The sequence below is a fragment of the Euleptes europaea genome, chromosome 3, assembly GCF_029931775.1.
Source record: "Euleptes europaea isolate rEulEur1 chromosome 3, rEulEur1.hap1, whole genome shotgun sequence".
Taxonomy (NCBI): domain Eukaryota; kingdom Metazoa; phylum Chordata; class Lepidosauria; order Squamata; family Sphaerodactylidae; genus Euleptes; species Euleptes europaea.
The window spans coordinates 37196010-37219195 of NC_079314.1; the positions used below are offsets into that span (position 1 = coordinate 37196010).

A 23186-nucleotide genomic window follows, 5' to 3' on the forward strand; every position below is an offset into this window, starting at 1 on the left:
CGCCTTTCATTTCCTTGACATTCTTTAGGGTCAGGAAGCAGTGCCAATGACAATGCAGGGCTGAATGGGGATCTTGGTAGCCCTCCTGTGGTCACTTTAGGCACTGCAGACCTAGCTCCTTGCGGTTCTGTATAACATTGGGATCAAAAGCGATAGCCCCCTCCTCCCACAAGCTGCCTGTTTGGTTAGTTAGAGAAAGATGGCTGGCTTTTAAAATCCTGAAAAAAGTAGATGTGTGTCCCAGGTAAATGGCGAAGCCTAAATACCAAATGTCCTCTGCTTGCCTCATTGCATGGTTTTGGTTCTGGATTGGGCACCGTGTCTGTAATTGGAAAAAAGGTCCTGGGTGTTGTTTGCACAAGATACAAATTGAGTTCATTTCATAATACATGCCAATGTATGAAGGTAGGTATTGATTTGTTTTAAACATTGGTGTTCTGTCTTTCCATTCCTAAAAATGTGGAAGTTCTCTCCCTAAATAATAAGATGTTCTGTTCTAAGCTGAGTTTTGAAACACTGCCATGAAGCAGCGTTTCTGTATATCTGCATTGGAAATGGAAGTCTAACCCTTTCCCTTGAAAATGGCATTCATACATAGTCACACTAAGGCGAGTATAGTACCTATTGAAATAACAGGACCGGGGGGGCACATCTGCACAGAATCTCACATCTGCATAAAAGCTCATCTTAGATCCAGTGAAAGTTACCAGTGCATTGCTGCATGAATCAAACAATTAAAAAAAAAAAAAAAGCTGAAGTCAACATGGTCCAGTGCCAAAAAGGCCACATACAACAGAATAAGTTTGTAGGATGCCAAATCGGCAGGATGCTCTTGTGCCACTGCCCTTTTGGAATCCCCCAGTTTTTTGTTTTTTTTTTAAAACCTCTCTGTGGATCAAAAATTAGCACACCAGGAAGAAAAGATCACAATCCCATCAAGCTGCCTCAATGTGGGTTCCCCTTCCCCCAGCACTTATTTGCACTCTGCATCAGCCTGTGTAGGAGGGGCCAACAGAAAACAAGGGGCAAAAGCCAACAAAAGGAAGCAAATAAATAAACTGGAGGTGCCGTGGTGTTAAAAGGTAAAGGTAGTCCCATGTGCAAGCACTGGGTCATTACTGACCCATGGGGTGACGTCACATCCCGAAATTTACTAGGCGGACTATGTTTACGGGGTGGTTTGCCAGTGCCTTCCCCTGTCGTCTACACTTTTACCCCTAACAAGCTGGGTACTCATTTTACCGACCTCAGAAGGACGGAAGGCTGAGTCAACCTTGAGCTGGCTACCTGAACCCGACTTCCGTCAGGATCGAACTCAGGTTGTGGGCAGAGCTTTTGACTGCAGTACTGCAGCTTATCACTCTGCGCTACGAGGCTGTGGTGTAGACCTTTTCAAAGAAAAGCTTTGCAGGGCCTTTGAAGGAAGGGCCCCATATATTTGTTCACATCATTTACTCAGCCTTTTGTGAGGCTTGAGGAAGAAATGGGAATTCTTGCAAGGAAACTGACAGTCTCACTCGATCAGTGGAGATCCTCCTCAGCCCTCTCTGCTTCTGAAATCCCCTCATTGGTTGCCTGCTTGTTTTCCGTTCTAATTCCACAGTCATAAGGAGTTGAAACTTGCTTTGTTTTTAAAAGGTTTGTTTCGAAAAGGACTGTCACTTTAGGCTGTTATTTATTCATCACTATCCAGGTGCCTAGCGCTTCATAGAATGCAAGAGATCCCTGCCCCGAAGAGCTTACAGTTTTAATGTTAACATCAAGGGGGGAGGAGTGGGGGAGATGAACAGGGTAGAATATGCTCTAATTCCATTTATACATGTTTTCAGTTCATTTCAGTAGAGAACGGGGGTAGTGCCTGAATAAAAAGGTAAAGGTCCCCTGTACAAGCACCGGGTCATTCCTGACCCATGGGGTGATGTCACATCCCGATGATTCCTAGGCAGACTTTGTTTACGGGGTAGTTTGCCAGTGCCTTCCCCAGTCATCTTCCCTTTACCCCCAGCAAGCTGGGTACTTATTTTACCGACCTCGGAAGGATGGAAGGCTGAATCAACCTTGAGCCAGCTACCTGAAACCGACTTCCGTCGGGATTGAACTCAGGTCGTGAGCAGAGTTTGGTCTGCAGTACTGCAGCTTACCACTCTGCGCCACGGGGCTCAGTGCCTGAATGCTGTTATCTAAAACCAAACTTCCAGTACTGGCTGGCACAGGAGATGAACATTCTAGGAGGTCTAACCTATTTTTATCCCATTTTTCCTCCATGGAACACTAGATGGCATACATGGATCTTGCCTCACAACAATCCTGTTAGGTAGGGAAGGCTGAAAGAGAGGGTCTGGCTTAAGATTACTCAGTGAATTTCATGCCTGAGCAGGGAATTGAACCTGGGTCTTTCCAGGCATGGTCTGACACTCTAACCACGGTATCATCCCATTCATTAGGAGGGTGCATTACTTAAAACAGGTGCCTAGAAACCAAAAGTCTCTTTGACTGTTCTGAAGCAATGCACTAACTTCTAAATCAGTAGGTTGTGTGAAGCATGATGAATTTCTCCAGTGATCACTTAGTACGGGTACCAGTCTTCTGATGGAAGAGAGGTCAGAAGTTTATATATTTCAGGTCTTTGTAAAAACCTCAGTGTTGTCTTTTAAGAACTTGATTTAAAACCAATCTAGTTGTTCTTGAACTGACTAAATAAACAAGAATCACAAAAATACAGAAAACACTACCATATGTAAACGAGATTATAAATAAAAGGCATACATGTCATCCCATCTTTTAGCTCACCTGCACTTCAAGATATAATGCAATTCCTAACATTTCTTACCGATCCTTTGCAGATAAGATTTTAAGTGTGCCTTTCTTATAGAGATACAATTACGTGAGCTTCAAATGATTTTGTTATTCCATCTCATTTGTTTCCTCTGAAGCCAGGATGTAGAACTCCTCTGAGCATCCCAACGAATCATTATGGTCAACTGAATTCCACTTGTTCTGGGATTTATTCTGGGCATAAAGCCATTTATTCATAAGTTATCCTTCAAAGCTGGTTTCAGAGGGTAGCCATGTTGGCCTGTAGTAGAACAGCTAGATTTGAGTCCAAGTAGCACCTTAGAGACCAACAAGATTTGTGTGTGTGTGTGGGGGGGGGGGGGGTATAAGCTTTTGAGAGCCAAAGCTCCCTTGCCAGATCCCTTCAAAGTTGAAAACTGCAAGTTAGCTAGAACAGTGAAAAATGCATGTTTGCAAGTTTGCAGAAGAGCCAAACAACAAACTCGTAGGCCTACTGTGTCATAACATAAAATCTGCAACAGCACGTTGGTTAGGGTTTGCAACCGGTGGGAGGTTTTTGGGGCGGAGCCTGAGGAGGGCGGGGTTTGGGGAGGGACTTCAATGCCATAGAGTCCAATTGCCAAAGCGGCCATTTTCTCCAGGGGAACTGATCTCTATCGGCTGGAGATCAGTTGTAATAGCTGGAGATCTCCAGCTTCAGAAAGCTCTTTGCAGCGAAAGCGTACACGCATGCTCCTTTGACTTGAGGAAGGCTGACAACAGTGAAGTTGCCAGTGGAAGTCATTTAACTGAAGAAGCCACAAGCGTGGTGAAAACGCTGACACATTCCAGAAGGCGCATTTCTTCCCTCCCCCTGCTCGGGAGTTGGACTGCTATTTTGTCAGCAAAAGAACTGACGAGTTACCTTTGCAACCCTGATAAAATGCTAGTTGTTCAAGTTTATTGAAACAGAGGATCTGTATGTACTTATTTCTTTTATTTTGTATTGTTGTAAGAGTAGGTTTTCTTATGTGTATAGTATGTTTATAGGTTGTATGTTGTAAGTGTTTGCACATTGTAAGATATACAATACATGCTGAGAGGTTTAGTCTAGTGCTGGTTTATATTTGTTGCAGTACCTGGAGGTTGGCAACCCTAACGCTGGCTCACCACTGACATGGACTGAAGCTTAGTTTTTCCTTGCCATCCCAAGCAGGTTTACATCTGTCTTAAGTCCATTGGCTTCTACATACTGAGACAGGCGTAACTCTTCTTAAGACTATGCAGTTGACTCCCCCCTTCATCTCTCCCGCGTACTTCTCTGACCTGCTTTCCTAATTCTGTCATCCTCTGGCAGGAGCTGGCTAAGAAGCAACTGGGGCCGATCACCACTGAGATCCGGCAGGCTGACACCTTCTACTATGCCGAAGACTACCACCAGCAGTACCTACACAAAATCCCGGATGGCTATTGTGGCTTGCAAGGCACTGGCGTTGCTTGCCCCATTGCCGATGGAGAAGAGCCCTAAGGGGAGCCTTCCTGGGAGCCATGGCGATCGGAATCTGGATGCGGTCGCCATGGAAACTGGAGCAGCCAAGCATCCTCTTTTAATTCAACCGTAATTGGACATGTGTAGCCTTTGTTTCCTTCTTTATGACTGTGTGGGAGTGGGAGGCCCACTGGAAGTCCTTCCTGTGCCTTTGGTGTGTGTAGACACGGGTGGTGCTTTCCACCCAACAGCTGCAGATCATGTGGAATTCAACAATGTGTCAAAGGTGTGTTTCTGGCCGTAGCCCCATCCCCGGTTCAGTTCTGACTTATAGGGGAGATCCCAGGCCTGTGGTGTGGTTGGGATGGAGTGTGGTTCAATTGCCCCTTCCCTCCATCACTTGTTTTACTTATGTCATTGTGACTGATGGAAAAGCTGCCCAGAAACATGTCAAGTTACTCTATGACCTCCTGGAGGGTTTCCACCTCTGTGGCTTGTGCTGAAAGCCAAGGCCTTCTTTTCCCTGCCCACCAAGTCTTCTGGAATATTCAGGGCACTTCAGGCCAGTTTCTCCTGGTCCTCCCCGCTGCCTCCTCCTTCACAACCAAGGTGACCAAATGACTCCCATCACAGACAAAATGGCTTCTTTACAACACTGTTGGATATCTGGCAGAGGTTTTGATTATGTGCTTTTTGCTTTTTAATGCGCATGTCTAGAATGTATACTACTTTCTCAAGCTTGAAACTGTAATCCAGGAGTCTATTGATTAGGAATGTACTGGGCTAGAATGGGTTAAATGGGCACTGCTGCAAGCAGGTAAGGAAACACTTTTTAGAAACGGGAAAGAATTATGGTTAAGGAGAGACTGTCGGGGGTGTACTGGCCCACAGTGAAGACAAATATAGTCATCAAGTTGCAACCAACGTACACTGACCCTGTAGGGTTTTCACGGCAAGAGATGTTCAGAGATGTTTGGCCATTGTCTGCCTCTGTATAGCTACCTGGGTATTCCTTGGTGGTCTCCCATCCAAATACTAACCAGGGCCAGCCCTGCTTAGCTTCCGATGAGGTTGGGCTATCCTACTGGACATAAGTGGTTACAACTTACAGTTTAGGGTATGTTAGCCTCTCAGAGTGCCCGAGGAGGACGTAGAAGCTTGCATGTTAACTTTGGAATCAACCCACTTCCTCAAATTGCCAAAGAATTTAATAATCATACAAATAGGGATATTTTCCATATGATGGAGATGCTTCATAATAAATTGTTTCCGGGTGCTTCATAATAAATTGTTTCTTTTTTAAAGATGTCAGTTAAGAGTATCATGTTAACCTCCCACATACAAGGTAACTGGACAGAAATCAGTCTGTCCCTGAACTGAAAGGATTTTTTTAATATGGGGAGTTCACAGTCAGCGTTAGTGAAGCTGAGCCTGTGCGCTCAGAGGGACACTGAAAAGAGAAATTCTAAGTGGCGGCAGTGGAAGTCAAGGTAGTTGGTGGGGTAGGAGCCAGTGAAGCAGCACCTGGATCCACCAGGAGAGCCAACGTGGTGTAGTGGTTAAGAGGACTCGAATCTGGGTTTGATTCCCCATTCCTCCACATGAGCGGCAGATGCTAACCTGGTGAACTGGGGGGTTTCCCCACTCCTACACACAAAGCCAGCTGGGTGACCTTGGGCCAGTCACAGTTCTTTCCGAACTCTCTCAGTCTCACCTACCTCACAAGGTGTCTGTTGTGGGGAGAGGAAGGGAAGGTGATTGTCAGCCAGTTTGATTCTCCTTTAAAGAGGTAGAGAAAATCGGCATATAAAAACCAAGTCTTCTTCTGGGTGTTACCCCCCCCCCCCTGACAGCCCGAAACACAAAGTAAAATAGCAGCTGAACCTCCCCTTCCAGTTCCTTACAGTGATCAGGTCCGACACCTGGTGCAGTGCCTGCGCAGGAATGTAACAAGGGTTTGCTTCCTGTGTAGTTCTCTCTGCTAGCAGGGAAGCCTGCCTGGATGAATGGCTCATGATTGGACAGCCCAGTTTGAACTGAGGCAGCAGAACAGGTTTTAGGATCTGGCGGCTTGCATGGGAGAAGACAAAGGGGGAGCTCTCCCCTGCCATTGTTTCTGAACCAAGCGAAGAAAGTGGGGACTGGGGCAGGTGGAGCTGAGAAAACCAATGGGGGTTCTTCCCCCTTCATTAAAAAGGTAAAGGGAGCCCCCTGTGCACTGGGTCAAGCACTGGGTCATTACTGACACATGGGGTGATGTCACATCACAATGTTTACTAGGCACAGGCTATGTTTTACGGGATCTCGGAAGGATGGAAGGCTGAGTCAACCTTGAGCCGGCTACCTGAAACTGACTTCCGTCGGGATCGAACTCAGGTCGTGAGCAGAGCTTGGACTGCAGTACTGGTGCTTACCACTCTGCACCATGGGGCTCCTCCTCCATTGCAGGAGTTAATTGGGAATTTGGAGGAGGAGGTAAATTGGGGTGGGGAGTCTGGGCCTTCCCAATGCCTGCAAACACAGGTGTGGCATAAACACGACAGCCATCTTCTCTGAGTTTCTGGTATTCAGAGGAATACTGCCTCTAAATACGCAGGTTCCCTTGAGCAATCATGTCTGAACAGAGGTTCTTCTCTGGGTGGAACCAGGATGGAGCTCTTTGGTTGGATGGAGTTGAAGGGCAATTTGGTGGTGTGAGTGGGGCTTCACTTCTGCTGCTGTCATTGAGACCCTGGTGTAAGTGGGTGGTATGAATGCCCAGTGAGGGCTGCCTGTGCATGAATGCTGGATCAGTCTGAAGGTCGACACATGAAGCTGCATCATACTGAATCAGACCACTGGTTTATCAAGATCTACTCTGACTGGCAGTGGCTCTGCAGGGTCTTAGGCAGAGGTCTTTCACATCACCTACTACCTGTTTTCTGTTGCTCAAGGTCGGACCAGAACCAACAGTCTGAAATTAAATCAAAAGAGTTTCCGTCTAGACATTAGGAAGAATTTTCTAACAGAGCAGTTCCTCAGTGGAACAGGCTTCCTCGGGAGGTGGTAAGCTCTCCTTCCCTGAAGGTTTTTAAGAAGAGGTTAGATGGCCATCTGTCAGCAATGCTGATTCTGTGACCTTAGGCAGATGATGAGAGGGAGGGCATCTTGGCCATCTTCTGGTCACTAGGGGTGTGGAGGGGGGAGGTAGTTGTGAATTTCCTGCATTGTGCAGGGGGTTGGACTTGATGTCCCTGGTGGTCCCTTCCAATTCTATGATTCTATGATCCTTAAAAAATAATGATGATGACATGCTGGGGATTTAACCTAGAACCTTCTACGTGTAAATCAGATGCTCTGCCACTGAGGTCAATCTACTCTAGCATCCTGTTTCCCACAGTGGCCAGTCTACAAGCAAGTATACTAAGCCCTTCACTTCTGCTTTCCAGTAATACTCAAGCTCTTGGGGAGGGGCTGTGGCTCAGTGGAAGAGCCTCTGTTTTGCATGCAGAAGGTCCCAGGTTCAATCCCTGGCAACTCCAGTTAAAAGAATCAGGTGAGAGGTGATGTGAAAGACCTCAGCCTGAGACCCTGGAGACCTGTTGCCAGTCTGGGTAGATGCAGAAGAGTTGTTTTTTCTCTACCACTTAAGGAAGAATCAAACTGGCTTACAATCACTTTCCCTTCCCCGCCTCACCACAGATACCCTGTCAGGTAGGTGGGGCTGAAAGAGCTCTAAGAGAACTGTGACTAGCCCAAGGTCACACAGCTGGCTTCATGTGGAGGCGTGGGGAATCGAACCAGGCTCCCCAGATTAGAGTCCACTGCTCTTAACCACTAGACCATACTGGCTTAACCACGCTGAGGCAGAGAGAAGGCTGACACAGAGCTTTGCACTTCAGCCTCTTTTTTTGCAGCTGAAAGGCACATTAAAAAATCATTGGCATTCCCAGTTGCGAATAGCTCCAAAGGTCAACTTTTGAAGGCTCCAGAAAACACCAGATTAGCATCCACCACTCGTGGAGGAGTGGGGAATCAAACCTGGTTCTCCAGATCAGAGTCCACCACTCCACTGCTCTTAACCACTACAACACACTGGCTCTCAACACTACACTGGTGTTGAGAGCCAGTAGACAATACTGGTGTTGAGAGTAGGTAGACAATACTGACCTTGATGGACTGATAGTCTGATTCAATATAAGGCAGCTTCATGTATTCATGCATTGTTCTCTTTGACAGTGTTGAAATGAGAAAATCAGATCACTGAGTCTGGATCGAATCACAGAAAACCTTTTCTGCAAACAGCGTTACAGAGTACTCTTGGCTAGCAAGGCGCTTTCCGAGGTGGTTGCCTGTACCAGAAAGGATTTTTTTTAAAGCTTGAGCAATTTCTCATTTGCATATGCTAATAGTATTGCAATCCTTTCACCTGTGAAATGGTTCCAGCATTTTCAATAACAGCCAGCTGGTCCATGTGTCAACATTACTGTGATAAATGCCTTTCGTGGAGGAAGAGGCTGTCAGCTACCAAACTTGCATGCGCTTGCTCAAGCGTGAGCCCGGTTGGAAACACTCTTTACCTTTTGTCCTTCCCGCCATTCAGAACCTTCCTTTCATCAATCATGGAATTCGAGGGGCTTAAAGGTGGCCCAGGAGGTCTCCACTCTTGCCGCTAACCTGACCCAGACTTCTTGAGTTGCTGTATCTTGCATGGAAGGCGTCAAATGCATGTCTTGCGTGTAGAAATACCCTGATTCATCCGTCAGCTAAAGGATCTCAGTCAGCAGGTAATAGGAAAGATGCTTCTTTGCCCAAGAGACTGGAGACTCACTGCCAGTCCAAGTAAACAATACTGAACTAGAGAAATCAATGGCCCAGCTGGCCAGCTTCATCGGTGTGACTTCAGAAGGAACTGTGGTTCAGCAGCAGAGCACATGGGAATCTCTCCCATATTCATCTCCTAATGTCTTCGGTTGAAGGAGCCCAGAGTGTAGGTTTGGGGAAAGGTCATAGAATCATAGAGCTGGAAGGGACCACCAGGGTCATCTAGTCCAACCCCCTGCACAATGCAGGAAATTTACAACTACCTCCCCCCCACGCCCCCAGTGACCATGCCCAGAAGATGCCCAGTATGCCCTGAGCATCTGCGACCCTGAGCAGAGACCTGCAACCTAAGGAGCCAAATGTGGCTCTTTAAAAAAGAAATATGAAGCCTTTAAGCCAGAGGTTCCCAAACTGCTCCAAGGAGCATTTGGTGCTCCGCGAAACATCTCCTAGCTCTGTGAAGAGATTGGAAAGAAAAATACTACTGTCATTCAGTTTCATTTACAGGTGCTAGGTGAAAATTAGTGCTCCACGACGAATGTCTGTCCTTCAAAGTGCTCCATGACTCAAAAAGTTTGGGAAACTCTGCTTTAAGCTAAGGTCTATTGGAAGGGTAGGTGAAAAGGGGCTGTGGCTCAGTGGTAGAGCATCTGCTTGGCATGCAGAAGGTCCCAGGTTCAATCCCCAGCATCTCCAGTTAAAGTGACTAGGCAGGTAGGTGATGTGAAAGACTCCTGCCTGAGACCCTGGAGAGCTGCTGCCTGTCTTAATAGACAATACTGACTTTGATGGACCTTGATGGTCTGATTCAGTATAAGGCAGCTTCATATATTCATGTGAATGCTAGAATAAGCAGTGTGGGAAGGGTTTCTGAGAGATACTTTATGGAAAGGGAAATGATGAAGGAGAATAGTTGCTGGGAATCCGAGTGGGAACCATATATAGATTTATGTCAGTGCACTGAAACTATTGCATAGGGTACTCTTGGGTGTATTTATTACTTATTGTGAGACCTCATGACTTGCAACAACCTGTGTTGGGGCTGTGGAAACTTGATGGGTTATTAACATGCCATTGCCAATTAGCATTCATGTTGAGTAATTTCAGTTGTGCAGCCTGGCTTTCTTCTACTGGGCTCTTTGATGAGCTCTTGCTCTGACTTTTGACATAGTTTGGCTCTTTCATTGTAAAAGGCTGCTGACCCCTGATCTAGAGGGTCACTACCACTCATAAGAGGCTCACTATAAAAATGTACCATATGTCCAAATCATCTTTCTAATCATATGTCCAGGTAAAATGTGTGTAGGATTTGGCTGCAATCCTAGGCACTTGTCCATCTGAGCAAGGGGTTGGGGTGTGCATCCAGACATACCTAAGCAGAAAACTAGCCATTTTGGTCCAGATATATCCAAACAGAAACACTCCTGGGATTCTGAGAGTAATGAAAAGTTATCTTCCAGAACTTCGGGAGTCCTTTGGGTTTAAGGGAACAGAAAGGAGAGAGACAGCGAGCTAAAGGAATGAGGTCTGAACCTGAAAATTCTACCTGAAAATAATGGTTAAAATGACAACACTCCTCCCCTGAAATTCTGGCATAATGAAAAATGTGCCCTGCAGAAAGCCTGAACCCCTAATTTAAATGGATTTTTTCCTGCATGCAGCCCTACTCTGTGGGGCTTCCTTTTGAGCACACGTATAGGGGTGTGACGGATAAGGGGGTTAACCAGCAGCAAGAGCTGACAGGCGAAGAGTGGGCCGAGCCAGAGAGCTGACTCTCTGAGCTGAGAGAGACGGAGAAAGCATTCGAAGCTTGGGACCCAGCCTGACAGGGGGGCTGTGACGGGATTCGAAGCGTGGAACCAGCCTGAGAGGAGGCTGAGAAAGTAGAGGAAGCTTGAGACCAGCCAGAGAGGGCTGTGTGAGATTCAGAGCTTGGTGGCAAGACCGAGCGGAAGCCGGACTACACTCTGTGAACCTGAGGGGTTCTGTGAAAGCCGAAGCTATCGACACACACAACCTGTGGGAGTGACAGGAGTGAGAACACTCAAGTCACAAGGGGAATTAGTCTCTGAGGTAGAGCTATTCCAGTAGCAGGGAGGTGTGGAGGATTACAGCCACTTAGGTGGGGTAGTCGGAGAGAGCTAGGCTGGGGACAGAGTTTTGGCAGTCTGAAGCTGCCTGGCAGTTTTGAAAGCGGAATCTGAATATTAGTTCTAAGGGATAGAACTAAATGCGTATAATAGTTCTGAGAGGTAGAACTAAGCTTGAGAACTGAAAGTAACTCGAGTAAAGGGAACATCTAAGCTATTTCTCTGAAGCAATCTTGCTTGTCTCAATCTAACTCTGAGTTTCCCCTCCAAAATATTCTGCCTTTTCCTTGAAAACCAATCTCTGTGAGTTCTCTTTAATAAACTTCCCTGTTTTCTCTGTTTAAGTCGAAAAGCCTCTTGTCTCCTATTTCTCACTGAGGTAACTACAGGTGTGGGACTGGAGGAGAAGAAGGAAAATAATTCTCCTCACAAATATACTCAGGCCAACGCCTTTTCCCCTCAACATATACGGCCGGGCTGAGTGAGTGGGATATTTGAAGTGGTTGGAAGGGGGGGGGGTCTTCCAACTCTATGACTCTAAGTGGTAGCTGGAGGTCTCTTGCCATTATAACTGATATCCAGGTGACAGAGATCTGTTCACCGGAAGAATATGGCTACTTTGGAAGGTGGACTCTATGGCATTATACCGAATTGAAGTCCCTTCCCTCCCCAAACCCTATCCTCCCCAGGCTCCACCCCCCCTCAAATCTCCAGGTATTTCCCAACTCAGAGCTGGAAACCCTTCTGTTACATGTGAAAAGGTGGAAGCATGAGTAATACACATGGATCCCCCATGCCTTGATCTGAGAGGCAGAGCCGGGCATTATTTCTTTAGGCCTGGTTTAAACTCCCCCCTCCTCCAATCCCACCTTATGCATATAACTATGAGTCCTGAAAACAAAGTGTCTAATTACTGAAATGAAATAAATAGACCCTATCATAAGATTGAGCTTACCTCCTGAACTTGGCCCTCCCCATCTCCAGATCTCAATGGGGTGATTCCACCCACCCCCACTGCCCACATCTTGCACCTTCCCAGAAATGTTATAGTTTTGTACCTTAGAGTTGTACTTTTTCAGACTGCCAGCTGGGGGTGCTGCTACATTAATCAAGCCTTTGATTGAAATGAACCAGAAAGGAATAGCCAAACCTGTCCATTCTGGTTAACAGTTGTTGGGCATGTTTGAATTGGGAGGAGAAGGAAGCCTGAGCGGTGGACCATTCTGTGCAGAGTTTGTGGAATGAAGGCGTATCATGCTCAGTCATGATCGGAAGCATCTGTAAAATGTCAATGATCAAAAGGGTGGGCCATAAGCAAAAGGGTCCTCTGGCACCCGACACGCAGTGCCACGAGACATTTCTGATCAGATCCCAGTGCATATCAAAGGGGTCTAGAGCAGTGGTTCTCAACCTTTTTCCGACCGTGGCCCCCTTCGGACTTTGTTTCCTGTGCCCCCCGCCGCCCCCGTCCTACTGGCAAAAGGTAGCTGTTTCAATGTTCTGTTTGTAAATAGCCAAGGAACAAAGAAGCATAAACAGCCACACAAAATGCACGCGTGCAGTTCTTGTTGGGAAGCTGAAATTTACAAAAAAATACCCCACAAAAAGGGAATGCAAGACGCTAACAAACAACAATGTTCACATACAAGGGAGAAAAAAGCCTCTACCACCATTGCACAAGATTACAGAGATACAAAAATCCACAGTTGCAAACGATGCATAGAAGTGCAATGAAGAAAGTCATGTGTTAGGTTTTCATGTGTTCCTGTTTTCTTCACTTCCCACTTCCCTCTGTGGCCCCTTAGTCTTGTGCCGTGGCCCCCCATTTATGCAATTTTCACCTGTGGCCCCCTTGGAATATCCTGGGGGTCCCGTGGGGCCATACGGCCCCAGGTTGAGAACCACTGGTCTAGAGGCCAGCAGCCTTGCAATTAAACTGCAAAGCACCATTACTGCAGGAACGAGGTACTCATGCTAGACAGAAAAAATGCCAATGATTAATGGCACTGTTTATCGGATTCATTTATTCCCCACCCTAATCCCCAATGGGGGCTCAAAGCAGTTTACATCGTTCTGCTCCGTTTTTATTCTCTCAGTAACCCTGTGAGGTAGGTTAGCCTGAGAGAGAGAGTGACCGGCTTAAGATCACCCAGCATGTTGCCATGGCAGCATGGGGATTTGAACTTGGTCTCCCAAATAGGGTTGCCAGGTCTCTCTTTGCCACCGGCAGGAGGTTTTTGGGGCAGAGCCTGAGGAGGGTGGGGTTTGGGGAGGGGAAGGACTTCAATACCATAGAGTCCAATTGCCAAAGCGGCCATTTTCTCCAGGTGAACAGATCTCCATCGGCTGAAGATCAGTTGTAATAGCAGGAGATCTCCAACTAGTACCTGGAGGTTGGCAACCCTACTCCCAAATCTTAGTCTGATACTCTAACCACTATACCACCCAGGATCACAGATACTACAGGGTTTGTGGTATCTATAGGTACCAAAATAAAACTCTTGAGTTGAACAGTTTATTGTAATATGTATCCAGACACATTATGCAGGGGTAAAAAAAAATTGTGCAGTAGGAACTAAAGTTTTGTCTTGTTGCAGTTGGGCATGTTGTGTTATTATTTTTCCCTCTCCCATCATACTAGAACTCAAGGCTGAGAGCACCCAATGAAGCGGATGGACAATAGTTTCAAGATGAACAAAAGGAAGGACTTATTTATGCAATGAGTCATTAAATTGTGACGTAGACTGCCGGTGATGTAGTGATGGCCATGAGGACAGATGGACTGAAAAGGGTGTTAGAGCCAGCTTGGTGTAATAGTTAAGAGCAGTGATTTGGAGTGGTGGACTCTGATCTGGAGAGCCAGGTTTAATTCCCCACTCCTCCACATGAGTGGAACTCCCTGCCCCAGGATGTGGTGATGGCTGCCAGCTTGGAGGGCTTTAAGAGAAGACATATTCATGGAGGAAAGGGGTATTCATGGCTATTAGTTAGAATGGATACTAGTCATGCTGCATACCTATTCTCTCTAGGATCAGAGGAGCATGCCTATTATATTGGGTGCAGTGGAACACAGGCAGGATGGTGCTGCTGCACTTGTCTTGTTAGTGGCTTCCTAGAGGCACCTGGTTGGCCACTGTGTGAACAGACTGCTGGACTTGATGGGCCTTGGTCTGATCCAGCAGGGCCTTTCTTATGTTCTTATGTTACGTTCTTATGAGTGGTGGAGGCTAATCTGGTGAACTGGATTTATTTCCCCACTCCTACACATGAAGCCTGCTGGGTGACCTTGGGCTAGTCACACACTGGGCTAGTCACACAGTCTCAGCCCCACCTACCTCACAGGGTGTCTATTGTGGGGAGGGGAAGGTAATTGTAAGCCAGTTCAATTCTTCCTTAAGTGGAGAAGAAAGTCGGCATATAAAACCCAACTCTTCTTCTGCTGCTGCTTCACCAGTGGAGGAGAGGTTCATCGGTGGCTACTAGTCATGGTGATGAAAGGGGACCTCCACGTTCAGAGGTGGCAGACCTCTGAATACCAGTGCTAGGGGGCAACACCAGGGCAGGCCTTGGCCTCTGGCCCCATTTGTTGGCCTTCTGGGGCAGCTGGCAGGCCGCCAGGTGAAACAGGATCATTGGCCTGATCCAGCAGGACTCTTCTTGTGTTCTAATAAGGAGCTAGGATGCTTTGTTAAATAGTTGAGCAAAAAAAGATTTAAAAAACAGAAGACTGAGGTAGACGGAACAAAGCAATGCTTCACACAGTTGCTAGCTCCCTTGTGGCACTCACTGCAATCTAGAGATGCCAGCCTCCAGGTGGGACCTGGAGATGCTCTGGAATTACAGCTCATCTCCAGACTACAGAGATCAGTCCCAGTGGAGAAATGGATGCTTTGGAGGGTGGACCATGTAGCATTGTACCCCACTGAGGTCTCTGACTTACCCAGGCTCCATCCCCAAATATCCAGGAGTTTCCCAACCTGGATCTGGCAGCCCTACCCTCTCATCCCCAGCCGGTGGCCAGTGGGGGACCTGGCAGCCCTACTGCCACCAGATGCTACTGGCCTAGATGGCTTTAAAGGGTGGTTGATCTGATTTATGGCAACCCATGGTGGGGTTTTCAAGGCAAGAGACATTCAGAGGTGGTTTGCCATTGCCTGCCTCCGCGTCATGACCCTAATATTCCTTGGAGGTCGCCCATCCAAATACTTGCCAGGGTCGACCCTGCTTAGCTTCTGAGATCTGACAAGATCAGGCTAGCCTGGGCTATCCAGGTCAAGGTGCTGCACCTTTAACAGAGCTTAATGTGTGGAAACAGGCAATTGAAGCTTTTCACACCGGGGAGGTAAACAACATCCCATTAGAGGAACAGAACATTTCTTGTTCAGGTTGTTGGCAACTCTACCAGGTACAGGTTAGCATTCTGGGTGAGATGTGGGGGAGGGAATTTGCAAGTCTTCACCTCTGTTTCCCCAGTATGTTGTCTCTTTGGTGCTCTCTCTCTCTCTCTTTCTGGCTTCTGTTTTTCCTTCCTGGCTTATTCAATCATTCCAGCCAATCAGGGATCACATAGGGATCAGCATGACTATCCAATTCAGCTATGTGACAATGTCTTTGAGACCAAGAGAGGTTACAGTTTGTGAGTAAGCAAGGGTTTTGTTTTTGCTGAACAATCACTCAAAGGGGGAAGCATTTTCTAGATGCAGATGTTTGTGGAAGAACTGAGCATTCAGAGCTGTTAGTTTTAGAGGTGCGGCAGGTGTTGCAGCTGCTCATTCGGCTGAAGGTGGTCTTCTCATGATAAGCCTCTTTGAGCCCCATTGAGCAAAAAGGCATAGTATAAATGAAGAAAACAAATAAATACTTTTTTTTTTTTTTTGCAAGCCAGTGTGGTGCAGTGGCTAGAATGTCAGCCTAGGCTATGGAAGACCCAGGTTCAAATCCCTTCTCTTTCATGGAGGGCTCACTGAGTGACCTTGGACTGATCACACACACTCAGCCTAACCTACCTTACACGGTTATTGTGAGGATAAGATGGAGGAGAGGAGAACAATGTAAGCTGCCTTGGGTCCCCATTGGGGAGAAAGGTGGGATATAAAGGTCTTTAATAAAATAGGTTACCAGTTAAAAGAGGAGTGAAACAAGGATGCATTCTAGCTCCTCTGCTCTTTAACTTTTATGTAAACTCTATGGTACGATGCCTATCCAACCCTAACTTCCATCCACCCAACATGGCAAACAGACCAATCTCCACACTCTTGTATGCAGATGACACAGTAATCTTAGCGCATGCAGAGGTAGGAGCCCTTAGAAGAGTCCTTAGAGCTCTGGCATACTATTGCAAAGAGGAGCACTTATTAATTAACTTCACGAAGACCAAAATCATGGTCTTCTCTCACAAGACCATAAAACGTAAGTGGCAGATAGATGGTCATGAGATCGACCAAGTCAAGGTGTTTTGATACCTTGGCATAACATTTCAAGCCTCTGGCTCATGGTCAGCTCAGTTGTCCCAAGTGTCTGAGACATCTCAGAAGACTGCTATGGCAACTCTGAGATTTTTCCTTACAAAAGGGGGTGCCCACATACCTTCTGCCATGAAAGTCTTCCAGGGAAAAGTGATTCCTCAACTCATGTTTGGGTCGAAGATATGCCTCTATAATAGTTTTTACAAATTAGAAGTAGTCCAGTCTAAGTTCCTCAGATCCCTATTTGGAGTCCCACAATGTATTTCAAACGCACTGATTAGATTGGAAGCAGGGATTGTAACATTAGAAACACATGCTTGTTACCATGCCATTTCTTATTGGTTAAAGTTGAAGCTCACCTCATCTGGTTTAACTCCCCTAATCTTTGCAGATAACTTCTCCTCAAGATAGATTCAATTAATTGAGGACAAACTCCAACGTTCAGGTTTATCAAGTACAACCCTATTAAATCTTGGATGTCAAGGAGCAAAAACAACAGCCAAACAGAGGCTTTGGGACATTGCCCTTCAAGATGATAGATCAAGGGCTCACTCGGTCCCAGTAGTGAAGAACCGTATTAAATTTTTGGTTCCCCCAAATTATCTTTATGCCTTAGATCCCCCTAAATATCAGAGAGCCTTCACTTTAGCCCGTTTTAATGCCCTTCCATCTGCTTTTCTTGATGGGAGATATGCCCGTCTCCTTACGAATTCCGCCTCTGTCTATGTCAATCTGGAATGGTGGAAACAGTTGAACATGTTCTATTACACTGCCGATTTTATCAAGACATACGTAAAACGCTCATTGATCCAGTTTTGTCTAGCTTCCCAGATAGAGACAGAGTTAGCTATACTACTTTATTATTAGATGATTCTGTTAAAGATATTACCTATCAGGTTGTGAGATTCTGTGCCAAGGCATGCACTATAAGGCAGAAGAAGCTGTTATAATGATTTTTCATGTTAAACATACTATTTTACCCTAGCCTCTCCCCCCTCCACCGGGAGATCTACACCTGGTATGGCCCCCAAATGATGTTATAAATGTGCAAATGGCCCTTGGCAGGAAAAAGGTTCCCCACCCCTGAGTTAAAGGGACCAGGCAAGTTGGTGATGTGAAAGACCCTGGAGAGCCGCTGCCAGTCTGAGTAGACAATACTGACTTTGATGGACCAAGGGTCTGAGTCAGTATAAGGCAGCTTCATGTGTTCATAAACAAAATAAATAAATTTTTCCACCTCAGCTGTAATGTGTGGAAGAACTCATAGCGGATCAGGTCTATCATGGTGGAAGTCTCCATGGTAGAAGTCTCCATCAGGTCTATCATGCTGGAAGTCTCCTAAACAGTGCATGGCAGTGACCTTGCAACTCTAATGTTCACAGAGCATACCACCAATTGTGACTGGCTCCACCCACCATGCTGTTTCCCTTTAAGCTTGCATGCTGCTGAAAGCAAGGTGGCCTCTCCAAGCAGGTTACTTGTGTGGATTCCCCCAATCAAGCAAGAAACCAAGGTGTAGCTCTCATACCTCTCTATGTACTCCCACACTCTGCATCCAAACTTCAAAGCCATCTGTTCTTGGAGGCAACCCAGTCCGTAGGTGTTAACACCAACCTCACCTCCTAAGGAGGTACATGTTTGATTTGTTTCTGGGGTGTGCTTTTAAGCTACAGTGCAGCAGAAGGGATTCTGGGTGAGCTGTCGAAGTCAGAAGTAGCGTTTCATTTCCAGGCTCCAACACCCATCGGACGCAACTTCAGGCATACTCCTTTGTTTGTAAAGTCCAGAGGAATTCAAGAGCAGGTGATTCACAACAACAAAAGAAGGTGTGTTGAAAACAGGTGCAAGAGGGCGGTGCATGATACTGGTGCAGCTTGAGTCAAGGAGGGAGGAAGTTGAGTCCCAGCTGTGAGCTCTCCCCATCTCTGAAGACAGCCTGTGGCTTCTTTTGAGAACTACATAAACATTCCTTCGCCTCCAAACTTTGCTCCTGTAGAACATTCTTGTATCTGTGTAAAGTTCCATCAAGTTGCACCTGACTTATGGTGACGCCTTATGGAGTTTTCAAGGCAAGAGACTAACAGAGGTGGTTTGCCGTTGCCTTCCTCTGCATAGCAACCCCAGTATTCCTTGGTGGTCTCCCACCCAAATACTAACTAGATCTGACCCTGCTTAGCTTCCAAGATCTGATGAGATCACGGTATACCATGCTGCCTTCCATCCCAGAATCCTGGCACCTCTTGGCAGTGAAGGAGGTGGCAAAAACCCCTAGTAGATCTCCCCATGAGATTGGCTCTTTGGTTCTTCGTGGCAGTGTGGCTTTCTTTACTGCCTGCCCATCTGGTTCCTGGCACAATTGAAAGTGTCGGCTCTTCTAGGGCTGCAAACTCCATACTGGCAAATTGCTAGAGATTAGGGGGCAGTGCCTGGAGAGGACAGAGTTTGGGAGGAGAGACAGATCGGTGGTGCTGTGATGCTATACAATCCACACTCTAAAGCTACCATTCCTTCCATGGAAACTGGTCTCTGTAGTCTGGACCAGGTTAGCTCTACGACATTGGCAGTGCCAACAGGCATCACCCTCAGAAAGACCTAGGTGGCTAAATTTAGCAGGATACCAATATACTTGTAAAAAAAAATTTTTTAAAAAAAAAAACAATGAATAAACCTTTAGCTGTATAAACCTTTAGTTGTAAATCCAGAGTAGGCGATTTAAGGGATGTAAGAGCATTTTGCCATTGCAACAAGTGGATTGGAATATTCACTTCCAAGTTCCACTGGGAATGGGCGCAATCTAGATTGTGTTTGGTTTGGTTTCTTCAAAAATGTATACGATGAGAGTATGTCTAAGAAGGATTTCTGAGGACTGGGGTAGAGAAAGAGGGGGTTGTTTTCCAAAGCTTGAGAAGCCTCAGGACCAAAAACTGAGTTTAGACAATGCTTTAGCTGAACATATTGTCAACAAGCTGTAGCTGAAAGATTGACCTCTGTGAGCAGAGTGTTGAAGAGTTTGCAATGATCATTTGTTACAACCACCTGAGACAAGAGCATTAGACCACTAGCCATCCTGTTTCCCAAAACCTCCCTTGTTCCCTATCTTAATTTTAGGATTTTTCCAAATAGTTAGATCATTGTGTATTAATGGGACGAAGGCCAACTGAGTGCCAACCATCTGCCAGGCCAACCTAGAAGTCTCAATTACAGGAGAATACGCCTGGGGATGCTTTAAGTGTCTAAAGCCCAAGGCTGCCCACTTACGTATGGGATAGAGCTAGGCCATTTCTAGATGAGCTCATTCATGTGTTTCCTGCTCAAGAGTCCAGACTTCAGAGAGCAAGAAGGCTGAGTGATATTGGCATAGATTAGGAAGACTAAAGCCCTTTCTTCTACTGGGAGCTGAAGCTTTGTGTACACAATCCTAGGCTTGCCTGAGGGATTCGGGTGTCCAGGCAGGTTCCTACAGGCTCATCTGGTTCCTTTAGATCACCTGGTTTCAGTTGGGTTAGGGTTTTATTGGGCCAGCACCAGCGCTTTGCATTGAACCCACAGACAGTGGTGTGCAAATTCTTCTTGTCTATATCCCTGCTGCAGTATAGGGTTGCCAACCTCCAGGTGGTAGCTGGAGATCTCCTGCTATTACAACTGATCTCCAGCCAATAGAGATCAGTGCACATGGAGAAAATGGATGCTTTGGCAATTGGACTCTATGGCAATGAAGTCCCTCCCCTCCCCAAACCCCACCCTCCTTAGGCTGTAACCCAAAAACCTCCTGCCGGTGGCAAAGAGGGACCTGGCAATCCTACTGAAGTATCAGCTGAAGTTTCCATACCTTTTCCAAAGTCTACCTTGCATAGAATGTGTTAACGTGAGTCACATGACCAGAAATGAAAGCTTTGCTATATGAAAGAAGGAGCATCAAAATGGGCCTTGAAGAGCAAACTTCTCGCCTGGGTCCACAGGTGCCTTCCACATAGCTTTTAGGTTTCCAACTCCAACTTGGATCATCCTTGGAGATTTGGTGGCACTTCAGACAGCCAACAGAGAGTCACATTTTGGACATAAATTGTTTTAGAGTGTTACCTGCTCCGAGCCTGGCTTTGGCCAGGAAAGGGCAGCCTATAAATCAAATCAATTAATCAAATCAATGTAGCTTTTCTTTGAATTTTTTGACACTACTGATGGTTTTAGTGTTATTTTCTTTTTCTTTTCTAACTTCTATCAGCATAGGAGTTCTCTCTTTTTTAATGGGGTGTAACTATTTTAAATAGACAAATAAATAATGTTCTTTGACTGCGAACATTTGCTCTTCCCCATCAGACCTTGTCATCTGAAGATCGTGCAGTTCAGTTGTCAACATCTGATGCTATCTCTCACACAGCAATCAGTATGAGGCAATATTTGGCAGCTGGCATACTAGAGCTCAGGAGACAATTGATGGTAGCCGAGAGATGACGTCTCATAGCAGGGAAAGCTTTAGCACTACTTGGTAGATGACGTGTAAAAGAAACTTAGAGTTGGATCCAGACTAAATCTGCTTTTTCCATTGAATCCCCCTTCCTGCTTAGGGTTGTCAACCTCCAGGTAGTAGCTGGAGATCTCCTGCTATTATAACTGATCTCCAGCTGATAGAGATCACATGGAGAAAATGGCCACTTTGGCAATTGGACTCTATGGTACTGAAGTCCCTCCCCAGACCCCGCCCTCCTCAGGCTCTACCCCAAAAAACTCCCACCGGTGGCAAAGAGGGACCTGGCAACCCTATTCCTGCTGCAGACCCTTCCCCATGTTGTTCTTCCGAGTCTCCTGATCCCCTCAGAAGCAGCATTTTGATCATTGGGATGCAGTGGGATGGGTGGGGTTGCCAGTTCCGGGTTAGGAAGTACCTGGAGATTTTGGGGGTACAGCCTGAGGAGGGCAGAGTTTGGAGTGGGGAGGGACTTCAGTTGGGTATAATGCCATTGAGCCCACCTTCCAAAGCGGCCATTTTCTCCAGGGGCACTGATCTCTGTTGCCTGGAGATCAGTTGTGATCCCAGAAGGTCTCAAGCTGCCATCTGGAGATTAACAACCCTAGGGATAGGGGAGGAATGAAAATTGTGCCCCCCTTTTTTGCTGATGGAAAATTAGGTCCGGATTCAACCCATAGTCAGTTTCATATTCTGTATTCATTTAGCCATTTTAAATGGTTGAACCTTGAACATCATGTTTTGATTATGGAATTCGCTTGTCATTTTTAGACACTGAAATGAGGATTTTACAAATATTGAACTGATCTGGTCACACACAGACAATGTGATTATAATTATTCATCTGGCCTTAATCAAAGATAATTAAATCTATATTTTGCTTTAGAATTTTATTTAGTAGTTAAATTGCCTGGATTTACACGTATTATTACTTTATTTCGATCTTCTAAAAACGGTTGGGCCTTATGTATAATACTTAAAATATTTTTTTTAACAAATCTGAATTGCAAAAGTCTGCTGAATTCTCAATTTTATCCCCCAACGACTTCAATGTTTGGGGGGAAAAGTTTTAAATATTGTTCATGAACTTTTGAGGCTATCATGGCTCTTCTAGGTAATTTCTGGTTTGACTCAGGGTCAAAGCAGATGAGACACTGGAAGATCTCAGAAAATGTTTATTGCTAAATACTCATGAAGACATGAAACCTCTATATAGTGAGTCAGAGGAGCATCCATGTATCAAGGGCAGTCTTGTCTACTCTGGCAGCAACCCGCCACAGTCTCATGCTGAAGTAACTCACATGGACCTGATCCTTTTACCTGAAAAGGGTGGGGTTTGAACTTGGGACCTTCTGCATGCCAAGCAGATGTTCCACCACCGAGCCACATCACCTTGAGAGCAGAGCGGCCTTGAGAGCAGAGTTGCCAGCAGACCTAGAGAAATATGCCCTGTCCGTTTAATAGAGGCTTAATGTGTGGAAATGAGTAGTAAAGCTTTTCATAGCAAGGAGATAACAACACCTAGTAAATATCATCCCCCTGAGTCTCTACTAAAGGGACAGGGCATCCCCCCCCTTCAAGCAGGTGGCAAGCCTAGCTGCAGTCAATACTTAGGATGAAGATACAGGCAAAGCCCAGCACAGAAAATATGAAGATACACTGATGCACTCAAGTTTTGATCTCTCCATCTTTTCTAGGGTCGTGCAAAAAAAAAAAAAAAAAGACCTCGGTAAATTTCGGGTTAGGTTTATTGGGCCCAATTTTTTTGTAAACTCGAAATATTTTCAGGTTTACCAAAAAAATTCAGGCCCATTATAGTCTATGGGGATTCTTTTCAAAGCTCCTGTGGAGCATTTTTAGAGGTAGAGTCACCAAATTTGCAGCAGGGCTGCAAGGGACTCTCCTTAGATGGTCACCAAAGTTTGGTCAACTTTGGGACAGGGGGTCCAATTTTATAGGCCAGCAAAGGGGTTGCCCCCACCCTCCAGGCATTTGCGAGCTGAACTGTCTATTGGTTTTCAGGTTCAGAAGTTCAGCATTGCCGAGGACTGGTGGAAAGAGCCGGTTGGCTCTATTATTCAGCTTTTTCAGGAATCGCC

At 46.0% G+C, this 23186-nt stretch overlaps 1 protein-coding gene across 1 annotated transcript in view; it reads left to right on the forward strand.

Moving 5' to 3' along the window:
• The window catches only part of LOC130475505 (mitochondrial peptide methionine sulfoxide reductase-like), a 65360-nt gene extending 60910 nt beyond the window's left edge, over positions 1-4450 (forward strand). Inside the window, exon 6 of the mRNA XM_056847291.1 lies at positions 4133-4450. Coding sequence (XP_056703269.1) covers positions 4133-4303 — 171 coding nt within the window. The 3' untranslated portion in view covers positions 4304-4450. The remainder of the gene's footprint in view (positions 1-4132) is intronic.
• The last annotated feature ends 18736 nt before the right edge of the window (positions 4451-23186 follow it).